This window comes from Monomorium pharaonis, chromosome 4 (genome assembly GCF_013373865.1).
Source record: "Monomorium pharaonis isolate MP-MQ-018 chromosome 4, ASM1337386v2, whole genome shotgun sequence".
NCBI classification, from domain to species: domain Eukaryota; kingdom Metazoa; phylum Arthropoda; class Insecta; order Hymenoptera; family Formicidae; genus Monomorium; species Monomorium pharaonis.
In genome coordinates, this window is record NC_050470.1 from 27,534,479 (window position 1) to 27,561,244 (window position 26,766).

General features: G+C 34.8%; 1 protein-coding gene across 5 annotated transcripts in view; it reads left to right on the top strand.

Annotated features, from left to right (window-relative positions):
* The window catches only part of LOC105836926 (basement membrane-specific heparan sulfate proteoglycan core protein), a 190,820-nt gene that overhangs the window by 69,405 nt on the left and 94,649 nt on the right, over nt 1–26,766 (top strand). For all 5 annotated transcript variants that reach the window (XM_012681312.3, XM_012681313.3, XM_012681314.3 and 2 more), the window contains exon 3: nt 9,578–9,732. In XM_012681312.3, the coding sequence (XP_012536766.1) occupies nt 9,578–9,732 (155 nt within the window). The remainder of the gene's footprint in view (nt 1–9,577; nt 9,733–26,766) is intronic.

Consider the following 26,766-nt stretch of genomic DNA (forward strand, 5'->3'; position numbering starts at 1 on the left):
AAGTTTTGGTAGTTACGTTATCTTGCCGAGTGGCAATTCCCACGAAATAAACCGCCCTTACAATTCTCTCTTGGATTAAATAATTTACGTAGCAAAGCGAATAAAAGTAGATGCCACACCATATGAAAAAATTGATAGATTAATGAGGAGGATACAATGAGAAGAATCAGTGTAAAAACCGTTTTCTAGATAAATTTTCTACGTACTGTGTAAATTTTAGTACATAGTTATAATTTTATTTGTAAATGTTTTTACATAATAAATTTTGTTACAATTCTAGTATACTGAAAAACAGTTGCTTAAAAATTCATTTGTGGAATATAAATTCCATTAAAATAAATATATCACATAATTTCTGTTATAAATTTTTTTCTTATTTCCACAATTTCGAGGATATTTGAGGTAATAGGTATTGCCTCATTTTGTATCAATTATACAAAGCTACAACAAAGCTACAACAACTAAAAAGGAAAGCGTAAGAAAACACGCATTGTTTCCTCCTTCCTGAACAGAATGTTAAATAAAGCGATTCGACGCATCCGCTATCGAGTTTCCTCGCAAGTATAATTTATGCGAAATTGCTTCCTTCGTTCGGGGACGTTCGCCGGCTACTGTGCAGAACTGAAAAAGACGACGTCGCACAGTCAGTCGTTCCGCATGTAATTTGCACATTGCATCTCTGCGGGGAGAATTATGCTACTGCAGATACGAGATACCTTATGTTCCGCTTCAAAATAGCACACAAGAATGGAATTTCAAGAAGTTGGGGTGAATGTTGCATTACGTTGCTCGATGACTTGTTTCCCTTCCATGCAATAAGTTTTATAATCTCCTCAGTTGCATATAACTTTCTGAGTGCCAATTTTCCGGAACAACGATGTTCTTGATTCCTTTTTCAATTCTTCTGCAACGTAATCTCGATCTCTTCAGATCAACTCTGATCTTAACGCAACTCGGGTTTCTTCAATTTTTAGCGCGTACTCTTTTAATTTATTTTACATTTTTTTACGTATAAAATTGCATAAGTTTTAATAAGTAATTGAAAAAATTAGTTATTACGTTCAATAATAATTAAAAAACTATGGATTAATTCGTGGCGAAGAAAACTTTTATTGTCACTTTTTTTTTGCCTCAATCTATTGTATTCAAGCCACGCAAGATGGCGGACGATATTGGGCGCTATTTTCGTATGAGGATCGCGTTGCGGGTCGTAAGAATACAGTATCGCGACTCCGTTCGCCTCCTCGTTTTCTTCTCATACAATAAGTTTTGTAATCCCCTCGGTTACGTAACTTTCTGAGTGGCAATTTCCTCGAACCAGCCCGCGCCTAGTTTTATCCGTGATCCTGCGCTGTCCCAGACCAACCTTTCAACCCGACCGTTCTCCTTTAACCGCGAGAACGCACTTTCGACACATCCTCGTTTCGGCTCGTCATCGTCCCATATTATGCAGCTTTTGGTAGTCCATCTTCTTCATCTTTATTCACTAGTGAGCATCTTACATTTTCTGTCACCTAGCTTATCATTGTGATTTATTTACGGTGAGCTTTAGAGTAATTTTAATATAACTTAAAGCAAAAACGTTGTACAACTGGTTTTGGAAAATGTTTGGACAGAAAGATATGCGAAAATTAACTATCGTGTATATTATATTTTAGATTAAATAGCATAAATTACTGAATAATTTGAAAAGCTCAAGTATATTAAAATTCATACAAAACTAAAATGAGAAAATCTAAATTAAAATTAATATATTATATATGCTCAATTCTACTTTATCTCGAAATTTTCTTTCATAGATTTTAGCTTTAGTTTTGTAAAGACTATTCTCTCTAATTATTATAATTTAATATTTATATTTTAATTATTATGTGTGTATAAATTAACTTGTATTTTTATTTAAAGTTTATTAAAAATTAAACAAATTAATATTTTGAAACAATTTTCATTATCTTCCATGGAAAAAACTTATTGGTTTTAAGTCAATAAAGTTTCAAAATTTTGGTCTGTGAAAAGGAGTTTTCGTGTTGAAGTAGATAAAGTAATTTTTAAATTAAAATCTGAAAGTCCTAGAAACGTAAGAGAATCGATAGAACGTTTGTCGTGTTTTTTTCATGTTCATTCAATGAATGATTATTACATGGAATGTTTTAATGAATGTGAATTGCAACATTAATTCTAATTTATTTAATATTGATTGATAAATTTTCAGCGTTAAAAGGTTGACGTTTATTTGAACTTATTTTGGATTGCGCTTGTAGAATTATCAGCGCATCGCTATTATTACCTTAATATTCTGAGTCGTTTACTGCGCAATGAGTATTATCATGCTCGGATAGAACAGATGTACCAAGCAAGATTACGGTATTGTTCACGTTTAATAGCCTAATTCCCAGCGCATTAAATTTACGAGTTTCGAATTTCAATGCGCACGATCTCCCCGTCTTTTGACCTTGCCGTAGCTAACGTTGGCCATGGGTCAAATGTCTCATTATGTAGCGCATTATCCGTCTGCCAGGATCAACCCTTTCGATTACTTGCGTCCTATCCTTGATGATTCGGTACTCTCTTCAAAGCGCACGCACGTACACGTAGACGCTTTAGAATTGGTGCCCTTAAGGACGGCACTCATGCTGAGGCTGAACGACCTCGTGAGATTTGGACGTTCGCGAATTTAACTGCTGACTTCGCTCGATAGAACACCCAGTAGTTACCCGCTAATGGGCTTCGTAAAGTTTAAGCTCGCTATTGAATACGTATGATATAGATGAAATTCTGTTATACTAGATTGTTAAACTGAAATTGCTGGAATGTTTATTCTGCTTAAAAGTGCTCTTGTTTTAAAATGGCATATTTCTAGCATACGATTTGGACAATCAGAAAACAATTTCGATTACAAACTTTTTTTATCTTATAATAATATTATTTTAGTGTGAAAACGTTTATCTACTTTTGAGATTTTTTTAAAAGAAAATGCTGCACGTATTTTTTAGACATCTACTTATATACTTATACATATTTAATAAATATATAAATAATTGCTTTTCTTATTTTAGAAAATGTGTTTTTAGCCACCCAGAGATAAGGATGATTTAAACTGGATTCGAACTTTGAATAATTGCAACTGAAATCGAGAATCACGTGTGTGCTGACGATGTGTTGTTATATATGGCCATTAAAGTTCCGTAATATCAATACCACCGTATTCCACTTTATGCTAAAGCCTGATGCAGTAGTAACTCAGCAATTTCTCTGCGCGTCTGATCTTTCGAGTTCTTTCCGCCGAAGAGAAAACGAGTACTTCTGCAAATTTTCTTCGGGCGTTTCCTCGAATTCTCGTATTCGCAATCACTTCGTCATTGCACTCTTCCCTTTTATTCGATTGTACAGATTGTTCTCACGAGCAGACATCTTGGGCCTCGATGTGTTTTACATTGGTACGTTGCTCCATCTTCTCAATACGCGCTGTATTATTTACTCTCGACGGTCCGTTTTCGCAGTCACGAGAATTTAAATTATCTTTGCTCGCAAAACGGAAACAGGCGCGATTCTAACACATAGTATAATTTATGAGACGAGTGGAGGTCCGTAATAAATTTCGTGGTTGTAATGGACCGCAGTGAAAAGAATTATTTCACTTATGTATAAGACGCGATATAATACTGTCTTTAAAAAATTCACTTAGAGCTACATAGCATTCTTGCGTACTCATTGTATAAAATTTACATAACAATTATCTACTTTGTCACTTATAATTATATGAAAAAGTAATTTAATGATTGAGTTTTAATGTCACGATATTTATTATCATCATAAGATTCCCCCCCTCAATTATAATTATATTTTCAATTTTATTATATTTTGATGTAATTATATTTAATAATGCAATCTGTGATAAATCCTATAATATATGTATATTGCAAACATATTGTAGTATTTTAATTGTAATACATAATACATAATACTTTTATCATTACACATAATAATAAAATAACACATTATTGAATCCCATAGTTGTATCGACATCGCAAAATGTAATAAAATTAATTTTGAGATTATCTTCCACTTGAATTTGAAGATCTATGTATCACCGTTAATATTCCATTTTACCCCGAGAGCTCTTCCACCCGCTGGCGACAAATCCTTCCGAGACGAATAGCTACGCGCGCGAGTTGCTCGTCAGAATTACTCCACCGCTCATTGTCTGACCCGAAACGCTTATTAATGTCGCGGCGTTCTGAGAGTGATAAATTGCTACGCCCGCGTATCACAGCGCGCGCCAACATTTTTCCGGAAAATGCCGGAAAGTCTTTGTGCTCCCGCGCCTCCCCTTCTCCCTCCTTCCCTTCACCCTGCGTCCTCATTTTTCACGGTTTTCAGTTATGCGAGCGGGCGCTGATGAAATTGGCGAACGGGGGCGCGGTAAAGCGCCCCGATCACTGCGTCGCCGCGCGGGGAATCTGTTTGCTCATTTCTATTTACGAGGGATACGCGACCGTGTAAGCCGCATCGCGTTAATAGAATACGCTCGTGCCTTTTCCCAAAGGAGGCATATGGGGTGCGGGATACGTAATCGGTTGCCTCGCCATATCGTTATCTTGCAATCGACTGTGTAGCCATCCACGGGAAGCTCGACTTCGCTCACGAAACAGGCGCGCATACAAATTCGATCTCGCACGAATTCTCATCCTTCGTGAGCGCGAGCGTGAGCGTGAGGTGATGTCTTGATCTTCCATAACATCTTGCGAAAGTAGGAAAGAAGAGGTAGAGAGAGAGGAGAGGTTGGAGTTTATCTTTGAAATGTCCGTTGAAATTTTTGCTTTTTATGACATTTCGCAGTGTGGTTTTACGAAAAAAATGTTACTTTTTTAAATTCAAAATATATATTATAGATACCGCACTGGGGGAAATAAAATATAATAACAGAAATTTTTATTTGATATATCTTTAAATAAATATTTATATCAATTACAATTTTTCTTTAGTTTTGTCTAGGCGTAGATTTATCATGCCCCAATTTCAATTAAATTTATTTGTACATTTTAATATACAATAAGCCGTATATTAATTTTTCAAATATTCTTTTTACCAACAAAGGAAAAAATGTTCTCAGGTATTTAGCAAAATAATAGAAATTACATATTATAAATAGATTGTTTTTCTCTCAAAGAAAATATATTTATTCAGGTATGTTATCAATCTATTCAATTGCAATTAAACATTTTATAAACTGTAGTAATTGTCTCGTCGCAGATTGCAGCATAGGGGATGATAAAAATAAATATCATTTTCCGACTTAGTCGTGCAATTGCTGTCGACGTCGTCGTTCGCGAGTCGTCGATTTATCTGAACGGGAAAATCCAGCTTCTCGATCGCAGGTAAAAGGGAATGTGCGCTCATATTGCTGTGAGCCGATCGAGCGTATACCGCGACGAATTGCGACGAAGCGAGCAACGGAATAAAACGGGTAGAAAAGAACGGACCCTTCGGCAATGCACTCGATACCGAAATCGACGATACCATCCATTTCGAAATATCGCCAGCGCAGTTCCGAGCCAAGTGCGACTGGAATAGGAACTGGTTGGAAAACTATGGTGGAGTAGCGTAACGGTGGGACACTTTGTACAGGCATTTGCTCCGCTTTTCGCTATCGTAACGGCAAATAAATATTGCCTCAGTGCTGGGCAAGATTCGACGCGGCTTAACGCGGTGAAATACGGCGTGGACCGTGAGTAAAGCGCAGCGCGCTTTGACATTAACGGCATTACCGCGTTCTCTTTTCATCGCGCACGGCCATTAGTTCGCATTAACGTGAGAAAGAATTTCTGTTACTCGTGTAATAATTTCTAAAGAGTAGAAAACACATTATAACATATTCTTTTGAAAGCGTAGCTATATACGAGAGTATGAAGGCTATTACGTGATACGTACATTTTTTAACGAGATTATAAATATTCCTTTATAATTTTACCTGATGCTTTAAAAATAAATCTTCAAGTAATAAATGTTTCACAGTTTTACGAGTTCAAAGCTACAGATCAAACAACTTGGATTACGTGCCGCGACTTGAAGGAAGTTTGGAAAATCATCTGGCGAGTGGGCAGTGCCTGTATTGTTCTCGTGACCGGTGTTTGCTTAATCCGTGCGCCATGGCTATAACAAGAAGTTATTGTTGCCACGGAGTGCCGAGAATGCGGAACCTTACCTTATTGAATTCGGGCAAAGTACGGCGAGAAGGGTAGCCTTTGCGTACCGAAAGCTGAGTTCGATAGCTTTCATTTCCCAATTGCTCATCGAAAGTTGAGAGAGAATGCTTTATTGGCGAAACAACTCCTTGCTGAGGAACGTAAAAGTTTGTCTAGATAACATGGAAATAAGATATGTATAGCGTACTATATATGTACATACATATATAATATATATGCTTGTATGTTCAGGAAGGTCGGGACCAATCTTATACACGGAAAAAAAAGTAATATATCCAATAAAATATGTAATTGCGGGCTGCAAACTACAGATTTACTCAATACAGTAATATATGCTATTGCAGTGTAAACATTGTACTTGCATTAACAGCAAACATTATTGTATTGCAACTACATATGTTATTGGCTATATTACTTTTTTTCTGTGCACGTATATTAAGGTGAGGTTGAGAAAAAAGTTCATATAAATATTATGTCTGAAATTGCTTTGAGAAGTTGAGAGATTTTTATTAATTGTTATAATAATTATGATAAATGTTCAAAAATTCTTCCTTTTCAAAAATGCAAGCTTCTATTCAAATTAATAACTATCGAATTCTTTTAAATATTCTGAAAATTTTTTAGTCATTATTATAAGAATTGATTAACGATATTCGAACTTTTTTATAAACAATATAAAACTTATATAAAATTTATATATTGCTTTTTTTATGAATTGTTTTATTCGTTTTTGTATTTTTCGCAACAAAAGCAACAACGCGAACTAGAAAATTCTCGTTTTATCATAGTAATAAATTAATTTCACCGTAAAGCAGAGGCGAATTAATTTCGCAGCTAGTAAGAACATTTTCAAGGTATCGACCTTTTTGATCCCGTCACGCTTTCGTTATGCCCTCAGCCTCGCCGTGCGATTTCCGCAATTTTCACATGTACCTCGTAACAATTTCAATTTCTACCCGCACCGAAGTCCCATTTTCCCTGGCATACAATGGAAAATTTTATCGGACGCGTTCTATCCCGCTTTTCTTACCCGTGCACGGCCGTTCCATTGGGCTTTCCCGATACCACCCCTCTGAAACCCGCCCGTTCTTTTCCATTCCATTCAGCTACTCCTATGGGATTATGATAATGACAATCCCCGCGATCGTCGAAACCTCGGTTAATGGCAAGTCGAGCGATTCATATAAATTGAATAAAACCCGCGCTGGGATGCATCATATAATATATTAACTACCATGTGGACGTCACTAGAGTGCATTAATTCTTGATAGTGTATTCCCTTGAAACTAAAAGTCGAAGAAACAAATTTATTATTGTTTGTCATTTTTTAAATTCATATTAATTGTTTAATTGTCTGGGAAAAGAACAAACTTTATTTATTTTTTTTACCGGATTAACATGAGAAATTACAAATATATTTTTCTTTGAAACGTAAACATTATATTGAATTAATATTTTGAAATATATATTGGTTAAGCATTATACAATTAAGTTAATGTTTACAAATGTGTACTACTGCAAGATATTAATTAGCATTTTATAAATCGGATGTTGAGTTAATATAATCAGTACATTAAACGTTATTTATATTAACATATTTAAATGAAACAAATATGGATAATTAATTATTAGTTTATTATACATTTTTTAAAATAGTGTAAAATTACACAATTCATAATGGAAATGTATAAAATTTGTTTTTATTTCTAATTTTTATTTCTAATTTTACAAATTTAATTTTTTGTCTAATATAAAAATATATTTGCATAATTAAAGATAAAAATGTTTAAAAATGTTACATTTAATTTTATATTACAATATTTCATTATTAATTGTGTACGTTTTACACATTTTACTTATGTAATTTTACATATACTTTTTATAGCGAAGTGCATAAATTTTTGAATGCGACAAAATGAAGAAAATCAGCTCAATAAAATACAAATATTCTGAATGATATCAAAATAAAACATTCAAAATGTGAAAATATTATTATTGTGTTGAATTTGCGTTAACGTTATTGTGAGTATCATCGTTATAATAACGTGACGCGGTGAAAGTGATAGAAAGTGGAAGGTGTGCAAGCGTTAATACGCTTTACTTTTATTAGTTTGTAAATTATTTGCCTCGATGTAAGATCAAAGAAGATAGTGGTATTCTTGACGCGAACAGTATTGTGTTTCATGAATGTTAAACGCAATTGTGTGTAGGAGTCGTGAGTAATGGCGTGACGCTTTATAATCCCGGAAGTTCAGGCTTAATCAAGTACTTATTACAATTACCTATGGTATGCGCAATCCGGCAACTTTTAGTCCACTCGCAGCTACAGCTTCTGATGCTGCAAAGGGTTCTGCGTCTAATCTCGTTTGACTGTACGTTGTACTGAGTTTCCATATTCATCTAACTTCGACTTTGACTTTAGCGCGAGTTATATAGCCCGCTCAATGTATCGTCAGATAAGATTTGTCCATAGGTTTACGTGCCCTATCAAGCTTTGCGTTATATTCTCTTAGACAATATTTCTTCAAATAATTTGTAGTTGTGACGATAAGGTCTACAAATATTTTTGCATTTATATTATATATTGCCAGATATTTTTAAGTGACCAAAATATAAAGAATATATATGTTTCTTTTTCCTCCTTGGAGGAAGAAACATTTCTTTATAGATTTTATTAGAACAATTTTTTTATCAAGAATTTAAGAAAAAAATAGAAATAAGGAAAGCTATTGATTATCTAATAATTGTTGTAATTTAAAATATAGGTATCAAGCAAAAACGTTGTTTACATTTAAGAAATTAAATTAATATTATTTTAATTATAATATGAAATTAATTTTACAAAAGTTATTAGATATAAATTGTTTCAAAAAAATTAATCGCATTTACGTATTAAATAAATTGTGCGTTTGTATTACATTATGCTTTGTCATTACTATCATCGAAACCTGTTTTTACATATAAATTAACCAAGATGTGGATTAAGCCTTTATATTATGATGAGAAGGGTTCATTTATATTATAGCTCGAGGCTACCACAACACTAAATCCATCACATCATATAACATTAATTTGAATACGAGATTAATTTATGCTTGCAAGATGAAGCAGCTCCTATTTTGTGGTGAAAACGTCAGCCTTAGTTGATGTTAATATAAGAAAAATACTTTTTAAATTTTAATATTAACATTTATATATAATTTACGTGTATATTTATTACATTTATTGATACTGAAATAAATTCTGAAGTTTATAGAAAGTTATTTTTTTAAAGATGCACACGTCATCCAATAAAATTTAATTTTTTTAAATAAAAAATTATTTTAAATTTGTTCTATATTCTATTAATATTTGGGCATATTCTGTTTCAGGTGGTTCCAGTATCGCCAGCGTGGTAGCAGGAAGCAAGCCGACGAGATCCTGGGACAAACCTCAATTCGACGATATCGGACCGCGAAATGTCACTGCCATCGTCGGTCAAACGGCGGAGCTAAATTGTTACGTCAAGCATCCAGGCGACCGTGTGGTGAGTAATATTTTCATGCTACATTTGCTACTCATCTATTGTTCCTCCCCTATGTTTTCAGATAAAAATTTAAGGGAATTTTTATCGGCAATGTGCATCGATTTTTTTCAATTTTCCTACAATCTATTCGATGTTTAGCTTTTAAAAGCGTAAAAATGATCGTGGCAATTTTGTAGCATAAAGCGATCGATCTTATAATGTGTATGTATGTTTTGAAAAAAAAAAGCGTAAAGATTTAACTACAAGGTCTAATTATACTTTACGTCAAGGTAGAAAGTTGTCAAATATGTGATGCTATTCTTCATTCTGTATTGCTTCACACTTTACCACGTCGAGCTGTTGTTCCGTGTTAACATTAATCTCGAAAGCTAATCGTGTTGATTAATGTTGCAAAATTGTTAGTTTGAAAAACGATAAAACATAATTTTCACAGGGTACTTCCCGCATGACGTAAAGTTGTCGTGCTACTTCGAAATACTCGAAATCGAGATCTTAGATTATGACGCATACTCTTGAGACCCTTTGTACCAGCGCAAATTGCAGAAGCGCACGCTACGGAAAAAATCGATCGAATAAGATACATGTGAAAGCCTTTTCGTCGAAACATAACTCTTTTCTCAAAATGACGCCGCGAATGGAAGTTTTCGTTCAATAGTGCCATGGTGTGATCCATTTTTTGATAAGTCGCAAAACGTGATACTTTCCTGCGAAGGAAAAAAAGCAAATCCTCTTCCATTATTGCAATTTTTGACGTGAATATATGACATATGAGATATACATATTTGATAATACAACTATCATGTAGAATTGAATTATAATCGATATTGAATTTGATTGTACCGTCGTTGAGTGTAAATACACTCAGACAACGTAATCGAAAAGACAAACATTTCTATTTAACATGCTTCTACTCTACGTCCACGATAACAAATATTTGTCTTCCTAGCTGTAATTAATATCGCGTAATTGTAGAGTTGCGTCGCGATTGCGCGCAAAGCGCGCAACTAACTTTACGCGCGTCGGCATAGGAAATCTTCAGAAGAACGTTTATCGTTAGGATGCAAATGGGGGACAGCGGAACTTTCAAAGTCTCCCGACAAGCGAACAATAATGCCGCTGCCTCGAGATAGCTCGCCTGTAACTGCAAACAGTTACCGGGAGTAACTCGCGCGATCCAACGTGCGGCACGACACAACGACGGCGTTTTCACGGAGCCCGCGTGCGGAACGCTCGGGCGACGCGGTAAAAACGCGCGTGGACATTCTTGCTGCGCTGCATTTACAATGGCAAGAAACGCACAGCGAGGAGTTCTCGGCCTGATTAAATGCAAATCTCACCGTTATTACAGCTCCCCCCCCCGCTTTAACATCGCTATTCAATTAACAGCCGTAAGATTATTTAATGTTAAATCGATAAATAATAATTAATGCTAAAACCCGGCTTCGTGCAAACTTTCTGAGAAATGCGATCGATAGATCTTGCACTATACTCGAGACGAGATCTTAATCTTCAGAATGACACATTCATGGCGAGAGTTGGAAAGAAATATTTACGGCATCGTTAAACCTTATCGACTTACCGCAAATTGTTTCGGGTGTTATCTTCGACAAGCATTAACGGATCGTTAAACTTTAATGACCCACTGGTGGCGAAGGTATACGGAAAGTCAAATGTTCAATCCTCGCTTTGCAGGAGATTCGAGTTTAGAACACTTGTAGAGGGATATCATTATTTAACTTACTTGCTAATTGCCTGTTCAAGATTGTACTTATTATATACATATATGTAATTACAGTTAATATTGAATATTCAACCGGGCGCTTAAATTTTTTGCTTTTACTAAAGAACTGTGAAATTATTGATATAATTGCTCTCCTGTTGTAATATTTGCAATAATATTTCAAGTACATTTCGAAAACATGGAATTTTTCTCTTTCTCCCTACTACCTAGTTTCATATTTAATCTGACTTGCTGCAATTTTAATGCAAATTTTAATTTTGCAATACATTTACGAAAGCATCACGAATAAACTTATCGGAACAGTAATGTCGAGTGGTTCACAGTTTAGGAAGAAGTGTTTCTTCCTTTGGAACTGTTTGCAAATACAAACGAACGGAGCCGGTTATTGTTTGTTCTTGTATATTCTAGGCGACGACGAGACCGGTTGTGAATTTGTTTGCATTGTCTCAACCTTGTTACCCTGTTTAGAAATGTACGTCTCTAGGTTCATTAACACTTTATGCAACGCGGGCGATAATGAAGTATGTCCTGATGGAATAATTATCTTTATGTGTAAATGACGTAAGGATGTTTGCACATTTCGTCGCGACAAATTATTGTTTTTTTGCGTCCGCTCGGTATCCGTGCAATCTTTCTCATGCATTAATAAAAACGTGCAACAACGCGAACGGTTTAAAGGGAACAATTAAGCGTGTTAATTCGCCAAAATTTATTTCTCAGTTGATCTATGTCAATTACATTATCTGACTTGTGTCAAACTGTGCGGTTTCTGGGATATTGTACATTGGGCACCAAGCGGATTCGATTTATACGTAAATGTTCGCATAATTATCGGTGTTTATCCGGTTTAGCATACCTATCGGTGCGATATCAATATGTACATTAAATCCATTAAAGTTACGTAATGAACAATTGAGGTTTAATGTTTATTTTGCAGTGCATATTCGCGTATTATTGCATTCTGGGCCGTATAATACGATCGCGTCTGTCGCATACGGATGCGCGTTATACATTATTAATATCATTCGTTCAATTTTGATCGCGCGCGATCATCTGCGAGTTTTGTAACATTTGAGCAAAATTGTTAATGCGCCATTTAATTAACCATTTTACAATCATAACAAAATATTTTCCATTTATCAACTGACACAAGTTAATGTTTTCGATATACAACGTAACGTGTTACATTGTGTTTGCAAATCAATGTTATTAAATTATCATTATTGTAAACACAACATGGACGATTAATTTATTTTGTATCAATATTATTCTTCTGGGCATAGAGTTTTAAATAATGAAGAAAGATACTTGATTTTAAATAGAGCTATGATTAATTGAAAGACATTGTAAAAAACTTAACGCAAAAATTATTGATACGAGATACAAATTGGGATAAGTTTCGTATTTAACGAGTGTAATCAATCGTTTGATGCTTTTTAGATATACACAACAGCTGCAATCTCAACAAAATAACACATAACGTCGTTACCAGGGAATTTTATTATTTTGAAACGAGGCAATCGTTCTCTTACTTTAACGTATCATTGAGCACCCTCGACTGTCGTAACAAGAGAGACGGTCGTTAAAGTCGTCTTCACTCGTTTCTGAAATTCTCCCAAGAGTGCACGCGCCATATTGTGTGTTTGTTCATTCGTTTAGTATACCTATAAATATATATATATATATATACACATCTATATATATATATATATATATATATATATATATATATATATATATATATAAAAGATGGATACAAAGACGAAATCTTAAATATTTTCTTCTTTTTGAGAATTTCCTACAAAATTATTTCTTGTTATTTGCGACAATTAATGTGTCTTTTTTTGCCAATTTCAATACTTAAAATGTATCAAAAATATTTACACAGAAAATGTATTTTGCTTTGAGAACTTAAAAGCAACTAAATTATATTTTAAATATTTGAAAATGTTGAAAGCAATTCAATTATATTTTAAATATTTTACAAAAAATAGCTGTGTGTGTATGTGTGTGTGTGTGTGTGTGAGTGCACAAAGAAAACTTTTAGTTATGTTTTAAAATTTGTTACAAATTTTATTATGTTTGATTATAGCTTGAAACAACTTGGCTTGGTATTAAATATTGGTTCGAATTTTTAAAATATAAAACATTTTATAAAATATGCAAATATGTATTTTATTACTCATAGTAACAAAACATATTTTATGTTTTATTGTAATATTAATAAATCAAAGAAGATTATATTAAAATTTTTTGAAATTATTTTGAAGGAAAATTAAAAAAAAATTTATGTATACTTTTTTAGACTTTTTACAGTAGCTTTATAAAACTATTAGATTTTAAAAGACACTTTGAACACACGATCTCGGCAATTGAGACAAAATGTAGGTACAAACGCGTACATGTACCCCTTATGATCGCTTGGTTACGCAAAAGCTGTCTTTAATTGGCCAGACCGAAAGACCTGGGAACATTAGAAGAAGCAATAAGGATTGCGAGGGTGGTTACGCTCATGTTCTCTGCGCTAGTAAATAAACCGATCAAGCGTACCCGGCCAAGTGGTTGCCAAGAGAGTAACGGGTCAGACCGCCCGTCACTGTGTCGATGATATACGTGTCGCGTAGCATACATATTGCCAGCACAAACGTCTCGGAGTAGATACGCTGCTATTATATTGTCGGGTGTGATAGTTGAGGCGAAGATTAAAGGATAAGATGTTAAATAAGTTTGAATTAAATAAGTTGATGATCATGAATTATAGGGAAAATAACTTGTGACTTTTTTTTATATATTCAATGGATTATATATTTTTATCATTATGTATTTTGGAGTATTTCTATGATTTGCGCTATACGAATTTGAAAACACGCAATGTTAAATATATATACAAGAAATATATATATATATATTTGAAACTACAACATTAAATATTTAAAATAATAAATTTGTTTAAATATAAATTTTTCTTGTTTAATTAACAAAGAAAAGTTGCTAGGGGTAGGTCGCATTTCTCACTACAGCAAAGCTTGTAGGCGGAACAGCCGGCTTGATTGTAAAATGGATCGGAAGTGATCCGTTTAATCAAGCCCTTCCCATCGCATGTACCATCTGAAATAGTTCGAATGGCTTAGGCTTAATCGTGTATTTGCACCCTGCCAAAGTGATACGTACTGTTGAAGGAATTCCGATACATTCTACAAGAGTTAGCATTTGATTGCTCTGAATCGGCTTTGCATTTTCATTAAGCATAATGGATCGTAGAGATAGAAGAAGCTCTGTCACTCTAATCGTTTTTGTCCTCTTTTTGCGCGACATTATATATACTTTCTATAATAGAGAGCGAACGTTTGGAAGACTATAATACTACTCTTCTTTGACGCGATATTGGAGGATATTCGTGCAAATTCATTTTAATCGTCAAAAATACGGCCAAGCTAACGTTTCATCCACTTAACGGCGGTATTAAATGATAAATCAGCGGCTGGTATAGGCGAGCATCGTAAACCGATCCGCTTTCCATTTAACAATTTGCACGTTTTACGTGATACCGTATCTCGCTTCTCAAAATCAATAAAGTAGGAATGAGTCACGGCGAATACGTGCAAAATTCAACAGAATAGACTGTTTACTATTTGTAGAGTGCTTCAGTGATGCATTGTTTATCTCTCTATAAAATGCAACAACGGCTGTACAATTTTTACATTTGCGTTTTTACATTTAGATCTCCGAATATTGTGCAATAAATATTTCAGATAAAAATCGAAGCTGTCATGATAGCATTGAATTTGTTCCCATCATGTTTTTTGCATTATGTCCTTGTTGCATGTAAAGGGAAATCTTAATTACGATTTTATAGGCAAAATTATGTTATAATGTTCTTTAAATACGTCAAATATAATAATAGATTATTATTAAAATAGCTAATTCCGTAAAACGTATATATATGCCATGCTTTATTCGGAAAAAAGCGTACGCTGTATAATCCACCATTATTCTCGGCCACCCTCTTCTCAATCTGTCGCGGACGATTTCGAGCGTAGTCCGAAAATAAAAGCACATCGCACAATATGCGAGCCGCCTGAAGGTATTTCCAAGCGACACCCTTTCACATCGCGTCGGTAACTCCGATAATTGATTTAGCGGCGGATCAGGAACGTAACACATATAACTGCACGACGGCGGGCCGGTAGAGGGAGGAGAGTTCCGTTTAAACTTAGTTTAATTAAACCGTGGATTTATTGGGCACCGCTTGATACGCGCACACAAAGACATGGCCGTACTAGCGGGCGACAAGAGGGTACGTCGGTGTACCTGAATCAGTAGGGGAGGGTAAAGCGAGATAAAGTAGGGGACGAAGCTGATGGGTGAGTAGGTAGTGGGTCGAGGAAGTATGGTACACGTGTACGAGAATTCTGTCGCCGCTGTGTGAGTGTATACGCCATGCAGACATGGGACAAAATCTTCCAAATGGCCCCGGGAGAAATATTGCGGGACATCAATTGGGATAATGGCGCGAGTGATCTGAGAAGACGCGCGAAGAAATCGGTTTCGCGCCCCTCCAGTATTCGCAGCATCTACGGCACTTATAGAGGCGATATTTCCCTCCCTCGAAAATGTCACGAAATCAGCCGCAATGCATATTCAGCGGAATCACATTTTAACGAAGGGCACCGACTGCTCCTGGGACGCGAAATGTACACCTGCTAAGGGGTGAGCTCGCGGTTAATTGGAAAGAGAGATGGGACGAGAGAAGCACTCAAGTTCTTGACTTATCTCGCGATGAGATTGCTCGATTATTTTCAATATTTTTTTTTATGCCAACCATTGCTGATAAATCACGTGACTTTCTATCTAAATTTTTTTAAGTGATAGCTTAGATTTTTCTGAGGAAACTTTGTTGCAGACGTACACTCTCTTACGATATCAATATGTAAAAAAATCTACAGCGATATATTTTTATGCGTTTCTTTGTATGTATATTTATATTTGTTTCTAAATTTGCTAATGTAAAGTTTATTTAAATGGCAAAGTATCTTGGTTATGATTTTAATAGCATGAATTTGATAAAATGTCAAAAACACTATTAGGTAAGAAGACGTACACATATATATTGCTGTAAGCGTTGTGCATTTCGAGAGTCGAGCTTAGTACTGAAACCACTAATATACGCATTTAAGGAGCTGAAATGCATACGTAATTAGATTGCATCCCGTTGAAACGTATCCAATTGCAGGCAACTCATTGCACGAAGTAGAATTACAAGTTCTAATTTCCACTTATTTGAACGCATTTTACTTTGTAGATTAAATTAGTATTATATTTGTAATATGTAGTTTATAAAGCATTAATGCTACTTAGTTAACTTTATATAAGTTTAATATATGTATATATATTTAATTTCATTAAAAAATTATAATTAATCTTATATACTTGGTATAAATGTTATTTTGAATTTATAGGATTACAGAAAATTAATGAAGTAGATTTAAAATGATAAATTGTGCTTTGCTACATCATGTATTCTTTGCAATAAGAAACTTTTAATTAATCCCTTGTCTTGTGTACAAAATAATGTTTAATATCTAATAATAATATCAGATTGTTTGAATTAAAAAAAAAGTACTTTGAACATTTATATTAATGTTAATTTTTAACTATTTTGTATGTTATAATGCCTGTAAGTTTTAATCCAAGTTTAATCTTTTTGACAATTTTATAGCTTTAATGATTTTTGAATTTTTTATAATTATTTATCTCTTTTTTTTGTTCTTATCTTTCGTTCTTCCATCTTTCCTTTCGATGGATATGAATACTTTTTGAGTATTTCTTCGAGAATATTATTATCTTTCACAAAAAATCTTTTCAATATTATTATCTTGTAATTTATAAAATTCTATGAATGTAAGTACGTTTATTGACTTCTAATTTATCACAGCTTTATTTACAGCTGATTAGCGAGTACGCTTAATGCGCTTAATGCATCGAGAAATATGCAAATAGAATGACAAGTCAACATTGTTTTTCTTATTGAGAGGTTTACTGACATAATTGCATCAAAACAGAAACGATAACAACACCTACATGGCAAAAGATCTACGTACAGCTTTTATTTTGTATTTTTGAACGAACATTGACTTGCATTTTCTTTGTTAATTTATGTCATGTAAAGACTGTATACAATTTAACGCATCGGAATTTTCATCGACTCGGATTTTTGAAGCGGAATAACGATACGTGAGAAATTCACATTGAAAATTATTATTATATAAAATGCATTACGACTGAATTGTGAAAATTTGTGAAAATGATATTGCAGCTATTAGCAACTGTTTCAATGTAATAACGAAACAGGAAAAAGGAATTTAATTTCATATAATGCATATGTGTGTGTGTGTGTGTGTGTGTGTGTGTGTGTGTGTGTGTGTGTGTGTGTGTGTGTGTGTGTGCTTTAATTTTGTATTGAAAAGAAGAAACAAATTAAAATATTTTCCAGGATTGTAATGAAAAAGGGAGAAAAATGCAACCGTCGGCACGGATACGAAACCCATCCTTCTAATCCTTGGAAAGATGGAGTGTTTGTGAACGAAAGCGTTCTCTAGGATTTCCTCCAGAAGCGTCTTTCGATTACGAACCTCTGTCCTAGAGTTTGCTCAGTGGACGAAGGGTCCTGTCCATTACTCGACCGAACCACACCCACTACTACGCTGGTGATTCCCAATATCCCCGACGAAGTGTCAGCCGAACGGGGAATAGAAACCGCATTGCTGCCTCAATACAAAAAATACAGATAATAACGTTGCATGAAAGACACAGACATGTTCAAAAAGTATTCGATAAAATTTGGGATTAACGTGAAAAACAATGAATAATTTTCATAATTTTATTATTTTTTAAATACAATTTTTGAAAGCAAAAAAAGAGATTAATCTGATGAAAGTAAGAAAGTTAATTGTACTTATTAGATTTCGATTGTTATTACCGAGAATAAGCCAAAGAGTTAATTTTGCGGGAAAGCTTTCTATCAAGTTGCAGTTTCTTACTTCGTCCATATGAACGTACGTAGAGTCAATAACAATGGCTGGCGAGAACAAGTGGACCGGATTCCCCGTCTTCGATTCAACGGATGCGAAGAAACAACAGCTCGCGGGGAACGATTGCTTTCAATTACCTTTATCTGTATTTACTGTGACCGACGAAAGACTGGCCGGGTATAATTGGCACTCGTTCCTTGGGGATTGTCCTCGGATAGACGCGTGGATGGAATTAGCCTGCTGCCGTGACTGCTTCTAAGTCTTCGTTTGTCGCGAAATTTACTGTGACTGTTACCCCAGATCTAGCAAATTGGACATATTGAAAAAGTTTAAAGTTTTATCTCGATTTCTTAGGCAGGCAAATAATAGCGATCTTTATTAACATTAATTAATAAGAATTTAAAAAAACAGTCTATATCCTTTTGTATATACCTATATACATATATATGCACATACTTTATATGTATTTTTAACTTTATTTCTCAATTTATCTTTTTTTAGAATCTTTCTAACAAGTAAGATAGATAAATATTTGTATATGAGAGACAGCATTTATAAAAATTATCAAGTATTAATTTTATATACTATAAATATTAATTTCTTAATTTAAAAGAAAAAAACACATATATTAGAATATTAAAATTGTGCATATTTTATGTTGAAAACCTTATGTTAAAAAAATATCAAGTTACTTTAAATATTTATGTCATCATATTTAGATTATTTTTATTCTTTAAAGTTTTCTTTATTCTTAAAAGTTTTTTATGTTAGTTTATAAAATGTGATTGTTTATATATACACATATATGCATGTTCATATATATATGTATGCATATATATATGTACGTATGTATGTATATAAGATCAAAATACGTAAATAAATTTACACAAGCTTGTTCGTTCGGAAATTATCGGAAGAGAATAAAACACCGTAAAATGTTCGTAGCTACGCGTTATTCACATGTTATTGAAAACTATATTAATGAATGACGATCAATCATCTGTCACATCCTTTCAACTGAGGCAACCGCACCAGCATTGCTGACACACCGGGTTCATTATTCACTGACACATTATTCACACACGATCTATCATATTTTTGCAAAATAAAGCGACGTACTGTAAAGTAAAATACAGGAAAAATAGAATAATCTCTTATTTCGTTACAATCGATGAACGATTCGAATCCATGTGAAGACGCAACCGCGAATAGTATCTGACTCGCTTCGGAACGTCAGAGTAGATTCGCGCAAACAAAACATCAAACGGGTCAGTCAAGAGAACATTCTCAAAGCCAATTGCGAGAGCGGCCATTAACCACAACGGACACGAATGCCGCTTGCCAACGTCCGACACGAACGAAACACACGAAGTAAACGGCATTATTGAAAGGCGACGCGCACCGAGATAACGCCTGCCTGTTCCACTGAGAGGACGATGCCACTTAGGGAATTATCCTCCTTAATTAGCCTTATTTACGCTCACAACGACCAAATGCGGAGTGAAACTACGGAATAATCCTCACGGCTCTTCTGTGTCACTTTGTCTGCACAGAGACGTCAAAAGCTCTATTTCGATCGGATACGCTTCTCGGTAATCTTGATATTTGGGAAAATATAATCTTCATAAAATAAATATAAAATTACACTTTCTTTTAGTGAGACGTTAATTTTTATATTTATATAATATCAAAAAAGTTGTTTTATTTGTATGATTGACTCATTTTTTGAAATTATTAGTAGAGGATATAATTAATTTCTCGCTTGAAAGAAATATCTTCTTTCTCTTATAATTCCTGTAACATAAAAACTTTATTATATTTATAAATTGTGAGAACTTCACGTGCTTTCGGAAATCTCGAAGTCAAATCTAATATCAGATCCATTTACGCCCTGAACGTCATTACACCCAATAATCCTTTTCTTAAACTTTCTAGCCCTATCGCATTCTCCGTACTTTAAGAACCATCTCTTAAAACTTTAGAAAGAAGTCGTTTTCACTCAGTAGCACTTCGATTGGAACTCTACGGCACAAAATAATTCCCTTTCAGCGTTTTATCGCTCACGCGTCACTAAAATTTTGCCGAGATTTATCTCGTAAATTGATTCAAGGCACGGTGCGGCATTTGATCTCTCGCGCACCTTTTTCTTTATCCTTTTTTTATTAATTATTTGCCGCACCGTTGTTATCCTGGACGGAGGCTCGATCCGTCGTCATGTAATCTATTAAGTCGAGTGCAACGAGCTACACCCTTCCCAATATTGGAGGAGAACTGCAGTAGGATAGAAAAAGACCAGGCTGAGAATGGCGGATCGAAGAGCAGAAATGGAGGACGACGAAGAATGCAAAAGGGAGCAAAGCGTCGATGACAGTCGATGATAAAAATACCTTCTAGCTTTTATCAGCCGGATGCAGGCATAATTTAAGGGAGAGATTATTAAACGTGAGGTTGCACGCGCAAAAAGATCCCGCGGGAGATTATTAAAAGTGAAACACCATTAACGAAAATAGCAGCTCCGGTTTTAGGTGCAAATTTAATTATATGCTTGCAATGTCTTCATTGATTAAACTCCCTTTTAAAACTAAACAGATTACTGAATTATAACTGAGCAGCAGGTATATTAAGCTGGCTGAGGCTGAGCCATATCATCAAAACACATCGATTTCTACATTGGAATTATTTGCTAATTATTTGCTATTTTTTGCTTAAAAAAAAATTGTTTTGCTTCAGCCAAAAAAAAACCAGTGACTAGATAGCTTAATATTAAGCTATTTAATCACTGGTACTTTTTTTGGCTGGAGAAAAAACTTTTTTCAGCAAAAAATAGCAAATAATTCCAATGTAGAAATCGATGTGTTCTGATGATATGGCTCAGCCAGTTTAATGTATCTCTAAGCAGCTATAATCACATGTCTTCAGTTTTGATGCTACTCAGTCATTTATTTTAATTGTCGTAATTATACACTTCTTAATACCTATTATTATAGTATAATAAAGTTTTTGTTTTGCAAACTGAAAGAAGATTTATTTTTCCAACTTTAATTATTTAGTCAGACTGGATTTTTATAAAGAAAATATATTTCTAAAACTATATGTTGAAACGTATTTAAGGAACTGGGTGCTGTTGCCTCAACCTGCAATAATAAATTTAATTTTGTTTTTTCTCAGCTTATTTTTTCCGTGTGTCAGATGTAGAATGCTCGTGTTCCAGTAATTGGACGTAATCGAGTGCATTTGAAAATACGTCAAACGTTTAGACGGTACTGATCATATTCTATGCAAAATAATTGTACACGATCAGAATATTCTACACAAATATATTGTACATAAAAAAATTGTTCGTGGAAAAACTGCACAAGAATTATCCTTGAATTAAAAATTGACGAATATATTGTGCGTAGAAAAACTGTATAGTGGACAGTTTTTTAACACAATATATCCGTGTGCAATTTTTAATTCAAGGATAATTCTTGTGCACAGTTTTTCCACGTACAATTTTTTTGTGTACAATATATTTGTGTGGAATATTCTGATCGCGTACAATTATTTTGTGTAGAATATGATCAGTGCCGTTTAGACCGTCAACATCGCTATATTGATCCGCAAAAAATGTAATTACGAATTCATAAAATGTTATGCATCATACCGTGCGCGAAGCACGATCTCGCATGTTTTAAAATTCATCCGCATCGACAAGGAACCGACAAATATTTTTACGCGCAACGTACAAGATTCACGCATCGCCATAAACGATGTGTAACGCAGTTTTTACAATTTGTTAAGAAATCGTCAATGTGCGTGCTTGTAAAATAACCGAAAAATTTTCCCTTCGCAACGGAAACTCCGAAATTATTGTGACAAATGAGAACGAAACAATACGCTAGTTTTATACAGTGTTTGTGTTCTGGGGCAAAATCTGAATTTCATAATTAAGAGCTCTCTCCCAACAGCAGTTCTATTTAAGTTAAAATAAAATTTTATGGTATAAATTATATAGTAAAAATATAAAATAAATGAGAAATATATAACTGATATAGATAAAAATTTAACAAGTTACATCTTATTTCGTGCGTGTTAATAATACTTTAAAGAATGAAGTATAATTGATGTTAATTTTTTAATTTATGTAGCTGTACATTTGGCAACTCTTTCCTATATTCTCAAGTTCATTTTGTAATTTATTACACGCGCTTTGTAATTTATTATTTAATTATATTTCTGAAACTTCTCTTTATTGCTCTCTGGTTTATTTATTTCTTAATCTCATTGCATGCACATCAATCAACAAAAAGAAAAAGAAAAAAAAGAGAAAAACGAAACGAGATACTCGAATCATCTGCCACTCAAAATTCGTTTTTGTCTGCCATAGCGAGATAGCAATCAATTCTTGAAGATGAGATTCGTCGTTTCTAGAGCACGGATAAGAAAAATGAGATTTACGCTTGATCTCTACTCGAGTTTTCTCATTACCGTTTCCCCCAAACCGCTTCGCAAACTCGCGCGGTTTCCCTTCCGAGTGTCTCTAATGTACTGTAGCTCTCGCGTGGAGGGACAGAGAGATGTATCGTTAAGCCGGAACCGGGGAAATGCCGACCATTGTTGTTGGGCATGTTTGTGCAAAACGTTATGCGATATACCGGCTGACGAAGTAAGAAGAGGTGGCATCAACGGTACCCGGCCTAATAGTGCCCGCTATCTGTGTCCTTTGTTGCGCGTCTTAGTCTAATGATGCGGCATTATCTTGCATCCTCGGGGATCCAGATACAAGAATTTCTTAATGGAAATTCAATATGAGAGCGAAACAGAAAATCTCGGCTAATGCACACGATTGCGATTATTTATAAGCCGGCGAGCAATTTTCTTATGAACGTAACAGTATTTCCGGTCTGGATACTTGCCGATGCACATTCGACTATCTCGTCTACATTTTATAAAACCAACGAAGGATAACGCTGTAGATACGCTTCCGATGCATTTTCATTTTTATTATTTTATATATTCGTGGATATTTTTGCGTTTTTTTCCTACAGAAAAGAATTAAAGATAATGCGTTATGTTTCTCTACATGGTATTTGTGGTATATTGAAGTTTACTATATTTTTTGCTTGAAACAATTGTTTTTTTATAATCGAGAATATTTCAACAATCCGGGAAAGACCATTGATAAAAAGTGTCAATATAAATTTGTGTGTATATTAATGTTTGCTGCTTTTTTTACTATCTGCTGTGATCTACCACCGCCCTTTATCTGGCTGATCTAAATCACTGTTATAATGTGAGAGTGTTAAAAGAGCAGAATAGGACAGCTACGAATCCGTGAAAAAAAATTTATCGATAAGCGCGAAATCCGATTATCAGCGTGAAAACAAACATTTAATAAAAGCGTCCCGGCACGAACGGGCTTTGTAATAACACGAACATACTCCGCTTCTATTTTGACATTGCGTTCTCTACCTTCCCTTTAATTATTGCAATCTCGTTACAGTTTACATAACGTGTTGGTATTATCTGTTATTACACGAAATATCTGCTAACGATTCTATGCAATTTCGGCAATATTATATTACATGTGATACTAACAGAAGTGTAAACATCTTTATTACTTCGAAATGTGTCTGTTGTATAATTATATAAGAAAATGTTTTGGCTCGACAAATTTTTGTAGCTTTGAAAATTTCGTGAATCTGACTGCGCCATTATCGAATGCGTTAAGAAATATTTATGGGATATCGGGATGGTTTATGTCCCAGAGTAAAGAGCAATATTTGGTTTCCAGTCTTCGGCCTGCTTCGCACGGAAAATAATAATTTATGTCTCGGTAATTTACGAGCAACGCGGTACTCTACAGATTTTCCAGATTAACGGTGGCTCGTCCGGCTATAAATAAAACCTTAAGCACAGGTTTTCATACTTTCCGTTTTCCGTTGTAAGGCACCGCCGAGAGTCTGTGTAATCATCCATTGTGGACATTTGTAGGAGAGGAAAGAGTGCAGCATTCAAAAACAAAACGGATTTCGCCGTCTTGAGATTTCTAATTGCGCCCGCTTATGAAATACTCGGGCGTTGTAAACATTTGCCGTGAATCGCGCGCGACGTAGTCTCAGGAGTGCAAAGCTTTAATGCGCGACGGTGTCTGGCAACTACTAACATCGGGCGCTTGTAATTTACGAAACAATTCCCGTCCGCGTGTTTCCGCGTCTTTTGAACTCGTACGGTTTATTTCAACTACAACGCAAAACATCGATGTCGCCTCCAGTACGTACTGAATTTTATCTTTTACCACGTGTAATAAAGTGTACTTCTCTCAACAACTTTCTTTATCGACGGTTTTATTTCTTGGAGCGTTATTTTGTACTGTGTCACGCGTGTCGAGATTAACGCTAATCTATTGTAATAAAAACGGCAACAAAAGCAAATAACGTTTTTCAATCTGATACACGGTACCAACCACGATTGTATCCACGCGTATAGCGAATCTTTTTTTAATGCCGCTCTTTAATTCTCTAATCTCTGTTTAACAAGTCGCATTAATCATCGCGCATGACTCAATCGGCGGGGCATAGCGACAAGTCAAGATACGATTTACATGCTATGGCCCACATATTAGACCCGACGAATTATACATTAACGTACCACATCTATCCACGACACCTGCTCGCGGCTCGGAAGACATTAACGTCACCCAGGGTCGTTTCCTCTTAATCGCGTGTCGCGGCTGCAGCCCGAATCGCATCCGCCGAATATTTTGCTAGCGCCTCACGCGATACGAACCAAGTTACAACCGTCGAATTAAAATCTAATTTACCACAGGACCTTATGAATTAAGTTGACAGACTTGTGTGAGAGACCGTTTCTAGTTTCCAACTGAAATCTTGCCCTCTGCAGAACTCTGGTTTTTTATCCTAAAATATTATTTTGATTGAGTAATTATTTATATAATATAATTTTATGATATTTATTTATGTGAAATGTTTATTATGTTAGATATTTTTCTAGAATATTAATAATCTATTTTTACAAATTAAAATAACTTAACTATTAATATTAAAGGAAAGAAAAAAGCACATTATCAAATTCAATCTGCAAGCTGCACGTCAAACTTAACGTATGATAGAATTGTAGGGTAACGTATAAAATATATTTACCAACTCCGATCTTTAAAATAAGAACTATGACGAGAAAGTCACGTTTGCATTGTGCAAGAAGTAATGCATAATCTACTTTCCAGTTTCATCAATCATTAACGCGCGCACACAGCGCGCTAAAAAATTGTACGTAAAACATTCTTGTTTTATCCTTGACGAATAAAAAATTACTGGATTCGCGCTGGAGGTTGCCAGGTCTCTTATTACAACGTTAAAATTTTTCCACTGCTTTTTTAATGATTCCAGTCGACTCACGTTTGTAAAGAAACATACTTTTTTTCTAGTGTCATACAATTTTATATAATTTGTACGCCAACACGAAATTCAAATAAATATTTGAGCAAGGCACCATAAAATGCGCCCAGTGAAGGGTAGGCTCTCAAACGGACTTTTGCGTTTGCCGACGTCGCAGCATGCATTCCCGGACGCCGTCGCTTAAAATGCCCGACGTTGTTGCCGAGCGTTTCGCGCGGCTCATTAGTCGGCAGTAAATTAATAAGCAGTTAGTTTGTCGTACGGCTTCATCTAAGTTGGAGTGCTTGCGACTCGACGGCGAAATGGAAAGAGGAAAGCCAACGGTTGGTGCGCGCGATGACTTTCGTACTTCTACACAGACGAGTGGTCCATCGATGAGCCAATCAACGTTCGAAAGTCACGAAAGACTGGAATGCTATACTCGTTAATTGAACCAATCTGAAGGTCTCCTTCGCTCTCCGCGATTTTATCGGAGTCCGAGTTTTTGTAAAAGTAAAGACGTAAGAACCTCGGTGAAACCGTGGGGAACTTTTGCGACGTTACGGCTATTTCTATAAGTTCGTGCGATTGCCAGAGCGCCAGCTGACTACGCGCACATGATTTGTGAAAATTGTGTATTTAATTGGGTATTACGACTGAAATAATTTCGTGAAAAATAAGAGATTTAGAGGATTGCTACTATAACGATAATATTGTGTCCGCGGAGATTTTATTGTTGCTAAACCTAAAACTTAAATTTAAATACAATATATATTTATGTACAAATTTATAATTCTATTCTCTCTTTCTCTCTTCTTTTTCTCTCACATACACATTCAAATTATAGAATAATGTAACTTGTTAAAGTTGTAATATTTGTGTT